General features: G+C 43.2%; 1 protein-coding gene and 1 long non-coding RNA gene across 2 annotated transcripts in view; one reads left to right on the forward strand and one right to left on the reverse strand.

Annotated features, from left to right (window-relative positions):
- Positions 1 to 5,526, reverse strand: part of LOC107033465 (uncharacterized) — a 282,054-nt gene extending 276,528 nt beyond the window's left edge. Inside the window, exons 1-3 of the long non-coding RNA XR_012063609.1 lie at positions 5,353 to 5,526; positions 4,760 to 4,921; positions 3,450 to 3,512 (exon numbers count right to left, since the gene is read on the reverse strand). This is a non-coding gene — a long non-coding RNA (uncharacterized lncRNA). The remainder of the gene's footprint in view (positions 1 to 3,449; positions 3,513 to 4,759; positions 4,922 to 5,352) is intronic.
- A 138-nt stretch (positions 5,527 to 5,664) lies between these two features.
- On the forward strand, positions 5,665 to 8,565 carry RGS2 (regulator of G protein signaling 2). Its single transcript, XM_006203639.4, has 5 exons — positions 5,665 to 5,832; positions 6,845 to 6,946; positions 7,047 to 7,108; positions 7,662 to 7,828; positions 8,106 to 8,565. The coding sequence occupies exons 1-5, from the start codon at positions 5,723 to 5,725 to the stop codon at positions 8,298 to 8,300; spliced, it is 636 nt and encodes a 211-aa protein (XP_006203701.1). The 5' UTR covers positions 5,665 to 5,722; the 3' UTR covers positions 8,301 to 8,565.
- The last annotated feature ends 1,823 nt before the right edge of the window (positions 8,566 to 10,388 follow it).

Below are 10,388 nucleotides of genomic sequence, written 5' to 3' on the forward strand. Positions count from 1 at the left end.
ACTTACTCTTCTGAAAAAAAAATTTTTTTAACTCTACTGCATATAGAGTAAGTTCTAAATGATTAAGAAAGTCAGATCGTTGCTAAAGATGAGATTGACCATGATGAAGACAACATGGACGGTGGAGCCTTGAAATTGGGTGTAAGACACAGATCAGAAAATGGAGACTTCTAGTAAGATGAATTCAAAAGAGTTAAGAAACTGATTCATGTTGCTGGCTTAAATATGGCTGATCCAGGCTTGGCTAGGCCAGGTGACTATGCCCACCTTAGCTGGGTTTATTTTAAGCCTATTTAAAACCTCTTGAATAATATGAAACCAAATATACACTGAAGTAACTGAAGAAGATAAAATAATTAAAGCAGTGTAAGTCTCCAAATAAGAAAGGTTGACTACAATCAGGAGGGGGGTGTGGGTGGGGGGATGCAGTTAGAAAGGAAGAGGCAGAAGCACCAGAGACAGCTTTACATCCTCCTGCGCTGCGCTGAGACAGAGAAATGAATTTGCCCAGTGAAGACAGTGGAGAATTCTTCCAAAATAGATGAAAAGATTAGCAAGTGAAGAGCTGGACATTTCCAAAACATTTTTGAGAAAGAACCTAAAACATTTCCAAAAGTAACCTTACATCTGTGATATTCCCAATGGGGCATCTGGAAGAGGCTAAGGGGACCAACAGGGAACCCAAAGGATGAACAAACTCCCAGGAAAGCAGCAGGATCAGGCAGTGAAGGCGCGGGATCCAAGGTCCGGTGCCTGGCTGGAGCAGACGCACCCTCCCACGGTCAGGACCACAGACCAAGGAGCCCCCCAGTAGACCACCCCCAAACTTAACGCAGTGCGTCCTCCACTGAAGCAAGACAGAGCTTGTCCTTGAACTGTTAGACACTCAGGGCCTTCTTCTCAGCTAACTCTCCCACCTGAATGGGAGACCTGCCACCCTTGGAGCAGCAGCAAAGAGCGGGTGCTAGGAAAGCAGCAACTAAACTGGCAAAGAGCCGCATGGAAGAAACCAGTCCTGCTGCAAAGTTCTGCAAGTGCCAGACCTGCACACCGTGCACTGTCACCGCCCAGACATGCGGGGCATTCCCGGCAGTGTTTTGATTTCCTTGCAGAGGAAGCCTGCTTTAATTACTTCTCCCAAAAGATATGAAGTCTAGGCACAAGAAGGCGAAGCAATCTGCCTGGGGTCATAACTAAAACAAGGCCGGCAACTGGGAACTAAAGGCAAGTATCCCAATTATGGACAAACCCTCCAACCATCCTGCTCTCCTAAGGATAACTTATGAAAAGAAAGGCAAAATTATTTTGTCTTCTGAAGTTGAGAACGTCAGCTCAGCATTTACCTGAGTGTCTATTTCACGGCAGCTGTATCAGGGCCTACTGGTATCTCCTGGAAAGCACTGTTCTTCCAATTAATTCGGTTACAACTTGGGGTTTCTTTTATTTTATTTTTTAAATGTGTTTGGGAGCAAAAATCCACAAAGTTTTAGGTTCTTGTGAAGTAGTCCATGGATCAAAGATCTTTGAAAACCAATGTCTAATATGGGTTAATACTCTCTACCTAGGGAAAGTAAGTAAGTTGGAAATACCAGTGCAAACAGAATCCTTATTTACTAGATGAAAAGGCGGCTTTATTCACACTTGAAGAAAAAAAATTTTTTGAAAGTTGGGTTCTCCGCAACTGATACCATGCAGACCTTTGAAATCGTGTATATTATGAAGCCCATATCCTAAGATTTAAAAAACAAAAAAGGTCAATAGGACACTTGTCATTTTAATAATTTGACAAAATTCTGTGCACAAAAATTAAAAAACCAGGAGAACAAATGTCAGGAAAGAAATTCCTAGTTTTACCTCTGCAGCTTACAACATGCCATCTATGCAACTCATTTCTTAAGGAAGTGTTTCTAATCGCCGCCCCTCCCCTGCGATCCCGGGAAGTCCACTGTCTCAGGAGACAGCAACAGGCACATGGAGGGAACGATGCCCCAAACCCAGACTTCACACTAACTGTTCTTCAACTATAGAAACCTACTAGAGATACTGCACTGCACATTAGCTCAGGGAGAAAAAATAATTTGTGATGCTTCTGTTGTTGGTTTCCAAAGAGAATCCATATGCTTTATTTAGTAAGGGGGGACTTGTTAAATTCAAGTAGGCCCTGCCTGCATTTGAAGTACAACGTACATCTTACTAAAGGTGAACTTAAGGCAGAACCATGGAAGTGCTCTTACTGGAATTACCAACACAAGGACTAGTAAAATTATTAACTCCTCTATAACACATGTCAAGTACTTGGCTGAAACTCTGATTCATTCCTGAATAAAATACTAACCTTCTCTCTTACCAGCTTCTGGGTATGCAAATTGCATTCTAAGAAAGACGGTAATTGAGATTTTAAAGTATCAGATTATATTAGGGGTGAAGAGTGGCGTACAATATCCTGTGGGGTCATGTGTTCCTTCTGTTAAAGTAATATTCCACCAATCAAAGTTAAATGAGAACCAGACCAAAGGAAACAAAGACAAGAAAGACGAACAGGAAAACAAGACAGGTGTCACACTTCCTCAAATATGGTCAACCACAAGGATGCTGAAAGTTTTCATTTTTCCCAATTCCTCATCACCCTTTGCCACACGGCACTTAATTCCCTAAATCTGTTTTTCCTTTTGTTTAACCTCCCCCTGATTGAAGCTTTCACGAGGTAAGCTGTAAGTTTACAGCTTTTGCAAATTTAGGAACTAAGATATCTTACCAAAAAAAGTAAAGAATAGAGTTAACACACAGAATGATCCTTTTGTGGGTTTTTTTTTTAAGCACGTATTTTGTTTCCTAAATTTCTAAAGCACAAGTATGAAAGTTGTTGGGTATAAATATTTCTAGCTAATCATAATTGTTTTTTATTAATCACAGCACATAGCGGGAGGGGGAGAGAGAAGTTGGGCAGCAGCGACTTGAGCTTTTCATAGTCTCCCCACGGTATTCCTCAAAACCGATATTTTTGTTTGTTTGTTTGCCTTCTTTTGTAACTTAAATTTTTTTTAAGTGCAAAAAGTTCAAGAATCAGCCTGCAAACTTGCACCACTAACATGCTCTCCAGTAGGGGGCGTGACAGACCCAGCAGGGAGAATGTTATGCATCCTTTCCCATACCACTCTCAAGCCGTGGTTTTCCTGTGCAGTAGTTACAACCTATTGCATTGCTCCTTCCTCTACCACAGAATGGAAAATACATGTCATCTTAATATTGAGCAATCCCATTTACCTAAAAGCCAGCTGCAACTAAAAAACAAAAGGAAGTCATCAACACTAGCTTTCTCTTTAAATATATGATCTGCCTGTCTTAACATCAGCTGTCAATCTGAAATGGTTTGTGAAAAAGGCAAATAATTATGTTACACACTTACAAAATAATGTCTAGAATAGTCTATACTTAAACCAGATACTTACATGGATACACATACACTTTCGTGAATGTACTGGGATGATTAAACTTCTCTGGCTCGTTGATCTCTGAAAAGTTTAAATATGAAACAGTTTGCTTATTTTCTTATTTATTATCCAGAGGACATTTATCAAGTATCTATTACGAGCCTGATACTCTACAAATCTATGTGACGCTATCCTGACATTTTAATAGTACTTAACACATGTATAATCCACCTAAGTGAATCCATTAATGATTTTTCTAGCTTGAGTAACTATGCTTCCAGGTATTTCTTTTTTCACACACATGCAAATTAAGAAAAACAACAAACTTCCCTACAGTACTTTAGAATTTATAAGGGCCTTTCACAAAAGATTCACATAATAGTCAACGATGTTGGCAAGAAAGACACATTACTCTTTAATACAGATGAGAAACTGGTGCTCAAGAAGGTGGGATGGAAGTGTCCCAGTAGTAACTTAGCATTTACTGGTTAAGGTGCGAGTCTAACTAGAGATCCTGACAGCTCGCTCTCCTCACTGCCTCTTTGTCAGCACTCCTGTCTTTTCCACTATGAGTGAATTCTATCATCCAAGCTTCTAAGTGAAAAATATATTGGGGTTTATATTAGCAAGAAAAAGCAAGTGTCTGCATATTACACATATTGAACAAATGAGTACTGAATCAACAGAAAGTGAAAATAGATGTAGGAAATACCATGCAAAGTTCTTTGCAAGATGAAGAAGAGCAAATGCTTAACAAAAATCACATTCTTACATTTCACAAAACGCTTCCAAGTCCTTACTACTGAAATCTAAATGATTTTCCTTTCCATAATTGAGTATATGTCTGTTCTCCTTACTAATAGTTGCAGGCTTTCCTCTCCAAATCAAACTTAGAGCTCCAACTACCGGCAGCTCATCATCAGAATATGGTAAACTAGTTTCAATTTTAACAGTTCTAACGCAAAGCAGAGAGAATATTCGCAGCCTAATGCCTTGCTGTTAATCTTACTGTCTACTCAGATGCTTCACAGGGAATCCCCTTGAATAGTCCACTGCACGGTTCTAATGCTGCTACCTGACAGCAAATCGTTTTGGAGTTGAGGTTATCTTCTTGTCCTTATCAACCAAACCGTTAAAATTGTGCTATAACAAGATGATTTTTGAAGAATTAACAAATTAAGCTCATTCCAACAACTGTTAACTTCCCCCCTTCCCTCCCCCCACCACTTTTTCTTTCTTTTTTTTTTTTTTGCCTATTATGTGTTCTGGTAAATTCTAAGCCAACTAAGAATGAATCATGAGGAAATCCTGCATCCCTGCACTCTTACACTAAATGATGCTGGTGCATGACAGCTGCGAGATCTTGGTGTTTCCCTCTATCTCATCACAAGAAGATCTGTGATTTCTCTTCGTCTTCTGGAAGGAGAGGCAGCCAAGGACTCCTGAGGACTATGTCTGCACTCCCAGGGACAGACCCAGCCACGTGTCCGCTGGCGAACAAATTTGCACAACCAGTTAAGAGTACTTTCTCCTGCCCCTTCCCTGACTAACGTTCATTCCCCAAAGTGCTCCAAGATGCTCAGGTAAGCTGCAGAGTAGCAGCCCCTGGACTTCACCGTTCCTCCCGTTCACCGTTTCCTTCCCCCAAATTAAACAGTCTCACAGAGGAACAGGTGAGACCAAAGCGCTGCCGCAGGTTACAGACCAAAAAGCTGTGAGGAGAGGGCGTGCGCTCCAGAATGGGGACACACATCCTCATTTAAGATAAGGTGACTGAACTCAGGTTCCTAGGAAACAACCTCTCCCTGCGGCCCCGGGAATCGTCACACCTTTGGGGACCAGGAGCACGTGAGCGTGGGGGAAGGGAGGGGCGGGGAGGGGACGGGGAAGGGCGAGCGCCCCTGCCGGGCCTGCCGCCAACCTGGCTCCCTGCCTCCACTCGCGACCCCGCCTGGCCGCCACAACTCGGCCAAGGCCGCCGGCGACCGCTCCAGGGAAAACTTGTGTCTGCTCCCACACCGGACCCAGCCGGTCTCCGCGCTCGGCCGGAGTGCGCACGACTCCGGGGCTGCTCACGTCAGCGGCGCACCCCCTTCCAGACCCTTCGGCGGCGCCCGTGACTGTGCGGAGCGGCGCTGACCCCGCCCCCGTGCCCGGCCATAGCCGGCCAATCGGCGCCCGCTGGAGGCGGGACCGGCGTCGTGGGGCCCCGGCCCCGCGCCACCGCCTCTTATAAATGCAGCGGCGCGCAGCCGGCCGGGAGGCACTGCAACCCCAACGGGAAGACGATAATGCAAAGTGCTATGTTCCTGGCTGTCCAGCACGACTGCGGATCCATGGACAAGAGCGCAGGCACCAGCCCCAAGGGCGAGGAAAAGCGGGAAAAGATGAAGCGGACCCTGTGAGTACTGCTCTCTTTTCTCCCTCGCCGCCTCTGCCGACCTCCGTGTTCCGGGTGGCTGCAGACGCGGTACATTCGCGCTCCGCTTCGACATTGGAACTGTGTAGCTGGCGCCTCTGCAGGAAAAAAACAATGCGAAAAGGGTTAATTTGTTAAGTAGGATTAAGCTGTGTGGTAGGTAATTCTGTTACTGAGAGGACTCGTAGGTAGAGTTTCGGAACTGCAGACAATTCTTGATGCAGAGGCGATGGTAGATGCACTAAAGAATCGCGGGTTGTCTTTTTGTCTCCTTGCATTTAAAATGACACTAGAGAATCCTGCGCCCGAAGCGTGTCCCCAGCATTAGTCCATTGCCTTGTAAATTCTGATTAGCTTACACACCTGCTGGGATGGAGATACTGCTGCTGATTCTAAATATATTCTTCTTAAATCTATTTTTTTAATTAAACAGCAGATCTCACCCACTCAGGACTGTGGAACAGATAATTCTGCATCATCTGCTTAAAACGAGTGTTGTAGTTGGGGGAGGGGGGAAGTCTCTCTCTCACTAATGCACACCCATTATACACAGCTTCTAGGGTGGTCCAGAGCCTCCTGCTCTAAGTGTAAAGGGGAAATGAGCACCGGCTGGCTCAGGGCAGTTCCACCTCGGCGGTTTCTTCAAGTGTGCATGTCTCAGAATTGTAATTAACGTTGCAGAAAAACTGCTGCCTTTTGTGGGCCAGAAATAGCATCTGCCCAGTCATGCAAACTAAATTCATTAAAATACCCTGTCATTTTAATTTTATGTAGTCCTACCCTTAGTTAGAAAACTAGTAATTATGTTCAGATGAATGGGTGAAACTAATTGTGTTCAGTACCTAGGTGCTGGGTTTAGACGTTAAAGGAGTAAGTTGTTTTGTCTTACTTGGTTTTGTACCTACTGAGGGTGACTTTATTTGGTAAAAATGCCTTCAGCTGCAATGGCAATGTCAAGTGTTGCCACATAGTGAATCTTTTTTTTTTTTTAAAGATTAAAAGATTGGAAGACCCGTTTGAGCTACTTCTTGCAAAATTCCTCCTCTCCTGGGAAGCCCAAAACTGGCAAGAAAAGCAAACAGCAAACCTTTATCAAGTAAGTTAAAAATCCTGTACTTGCCAATATGCACAACTAGCTGCCAAGCTGAAGAGGGAAACTGAGATGCATGAGCTAATGTGCAGAACCTCTCTTGCAGGCCTTCTCCTGAGGAAGCACAGCTGTGGTCAGAAGCATTTGATGAGCTGCTAGCCAGTAAATGTAAGTTAACCTCTTGAATTTGATCCATTTCCAGTATCACAGGAGTCTAGAAAGCTTGGGTCTGCATAGCAAGAGCAGCTTGCCCCAGGGGAATTGGACTTAAGATCCCTATGACATGAGGCTTATTTTTCTTTAATTTCCCAGTGATTGACTATGGAAATGCATGGCTTATTCACTCCAGGGGGGGATATTAGCCTAAAAAATTGCAATGGTAATTGCTCTTTGTTAAGATTGAGTCAGCTTTTCCTCTGCATACAGTGTTTTCAAGAGGCTTAGTTCCTGGAGATCTTAGGGCTCCCCTATAAGGATTTCCATCTATAGCAAAGCTAAGTACATTTTTGTAGCAGTGTGCCAACTTAAGGATTTTGCCGACTGGCATCTTAGTCTTTAAAGAACTAAGTTCTGAGGATTACAGGTTTGAGGGAAATCTAGAAAATTGCTACCTAGAAATCAGAAAATACAGTAGAGGAGGAGCTCTAGGAAAAACGTGCGGGATTATTTGGTCACTCAGTTCACATTCTGCATGCTTTTTTTTCTCCCCTCTCCCCCCTAGATGGTCTTGCTGCATTCAGAGCTTTTTTAAAATCTGAGTTCTGTGAAGAAAATATTGAATTCTGGCTGGCGTGTGAAGATTTCAAAAAAACCAAGTCACCCCAAAAGCTGTCCTCGAAAGCACGGAAAATATATACTGACTTCATAGAAAAAGAAGCTCCGAAAGAGGTAAGAAGGGAGAAAAGGTTCCTCATTTCAGCATATTTGGAACATTCTTAGCACCAAAGTGAAACCAAAGAATTAAAGAGACCTCAAACTAAAAAGAGGCAGGGGTAAACGTTTTTTGCCTAATTCTAGCTTTCAGTGAGGTGAATTACATTTCTTGAGTGACGTGGCTGCTGAAGCTAATCACATACTTCCTGTTTTGTTGTTTGCAGATATTCAATAGGTTTTCAGTCTCTATCTCTGAATATGGAAAAAACCACTATTTCTTATTTTATTTCAGATAAACATAGACTTTCAAACCAAAACTCTGATCGCCCAAAACATACAAGAGGCTACAAGTGGCTGCTTTACAACTGCCCAGAAAAGGGTATACAGCTTGATGGAGAACAACTCTTACCCCCGTTTCTTGGAGTCGGAATTCTACCAGGACTTGTGTAAACAGCCGCAGCCCACCACAGAGCCCCATGCTACATGAGATGAGAAAGGAAGCCCACGAGCAGAGGACATTTCATTTTTTTTTCCTAAGGGGAAAGGACGTGACCTGCCGTAAAGACTGAACTTGAACTCAGCAAACATCACTCAGAACTATTGACAGTGAAGCAGGAAGCCGGTAGCTTCTGCAAGTGTGATGGAACACAGGGAGAGCAGGCGGAACGTGGCGTGTCTCACACTGAAAATGCGGGAACGTGAGACTGAAAGTTAACGATGTGACGCTATTGGTCCAAAAGCATTTAAAATCAATAGGTCTGGGATCATGTGGCCTTAGCTAGCTGGCTGTACATCTTTCCCTGAATCAGTCCGTGTTACCACATAGTGGTGTAGTTTGGGGGTTTTTTAGTACTAAGTAACGTGTTTACTATGTGCAAAGGTATTGAAGTTCTTATGCCTACAGATCATCAGTACTGTTATGTCATGTAACTCTAAGACTGAAACAGTCTGTGTTGGAATTGTCAAGTGTTGTGTGTAATAGAATGAGTGCTGTTGTGTAGAAAACAGCGTCCATCATGAGTGCCAAAACCTGTCCTGATGGCAGCTAGACTTCGAAGTGGTCTTTGAATACTTCTAATAAATTTATTTTGATAAATAATAATTTTGAATACTTTGGCCCAGGTGTGATGGGGGGGTGTTAATCAAATATGGCAGATAGAAGGTAAAATACCTCCTCTATGGTAGAGAAGTATCAGTTGATGATCCTACTCAGTGAACATTGACAGTCCTCAGAACTGAGACATTACAGCTGCAGGGAAGACATACCCCATGTCTAGAATGCCTTCACATCTCAAAAAAGGGTGGAGCACATCCTTAGAACCACGCTGGGATCAAGCTTCCTAATATAATCTTGTAAAAAAACAAGCTTCCTATTAATGAAAATACAAGAACATAGGCTTAAAGTCCATTCATGAGTATCAATTAAAGACCAGCTAAGTATGAAAAGTAAAATAATGTCATGGAGACCAAGCACCAAAGTTATTCACAAATAAAGTCACATGAAGCGAAAGTAGGCCTGCCTGTTTTTTTCCCTCTTGGTTCCACGTTCCCCCACAGGGATTGGCATGAACTCCCGAGATCCCTTCCTGAAACTTCACTTCCATGATGGGTCAATACAAAAGCAAAATTTTCCCGATTGTCCTGCCTTCATTTGGCCAGTAAAGAATCTGGTGATGTTGCTTTAACGATGAAAGCAAGAAGCACACTTTGGCTACTTAGACTGAATCTAGAAATGGAATCTTCTAGTTGACCGAGGCCTTGGATCTGTTACATTTACGGCTGGCTACTCAGTAAAGGAATACCCTTCCCCAACAGCAGGCTGCTGTTTCAACCTTGATTATGGTTTTCATTTTGAAAAGGAGGCCGAACCTTCATCTTGGACTTGGAAAACATGAGCCCATGTGATGATTTCTCACAACTCTGTGACTTTAGGAGTCCTCATCTTCCCTGGTCCCTCAGTTTACTCCTTTCTGCCTATCCCATTGGTTCCTGGGAGGTAGTAAGGAGCTTTAGAAAGTGTAAAGAACTAGGAGGGGGAAAAAAGCATTTATTCTGATTTTCCAAAAGAAAAATCGACCTCCCGTAGTTTATATACTGTTTTCATTGTGCTGGCACTAATTTTCTTTCATCTTCACCTGGCTTTCTGGGACCAATAAGCATGCTCCATGAAAGCCTTTAATTTGTCTACTGCTGTGTCACCAGCAGCCAATAATCCGTAAGAGGTGGCCCATAAAGAATGATAGAATAAAAATTCTGAAGGGTCCCTGGAAGAGATAGTTCTCTGGAGAATAAATATGTCAGATCTGCACAAGCCTTAATTTGGAAAGATTCTGGCCAACAGAGAGACCCAGGAATCACACCATAGATCCAGTTTGTCACCAAGTCCTGTTTCACTTCAGATCTCTGTCTAGCCTTCTTTCTGTTACCACCCTGATCAAAGATGCCAACCATTTGCCCAGACAACTGCATCAGTCTCCACTCACTCATTTCTCCCTCTTCTGGGGTGTTCCCTGATTTTCACTCTAGGGATCCTTTCAGCACAGAGACCTGATCTCATCTCCTGTTGTTTATAAAT

The sequence above is a fragment of the Vicugna pacos genome, chromosome 23, assembly GCF_048564905.1.
Source record: "Vicugna pacos chromosome 23, VicPac4, whole genome shotgun sequence".
NCBI lineage: Eukaryota > Metazoa > Chordata > Mammalia > Artiodactyla > Camelidae > Vicugna > Vicugna pacos.

What these genes read in the sequence shown, in the direction of transcription:
- RGS2 (XM_006203639.4), top strand. Translation starts at nt 5,723, where the DNA reads ATGCAAAGTGCTATGTTCCTGGCTGTCCAGCACGACTGCGGATCCATG. An exon ending in AAACAGCAAACCTTTATCAA is followed by an intron (nt 6,947 to 7,046) that starts GTAAGTTAAAAA and finishes CCTCTCTTGCAG; the next exon opens with GCCTTCTCCTGAGGAAGCAC. An exon ending in AAAAAGAAGCTCCGAAAGAG is followed by an intron (nt 7,829 to 8,105) that starts GTAAGAAGGGAG and finishes ATTTTATTTCAG; the next exon opens with ATAAACATAGACTTTCAAAC.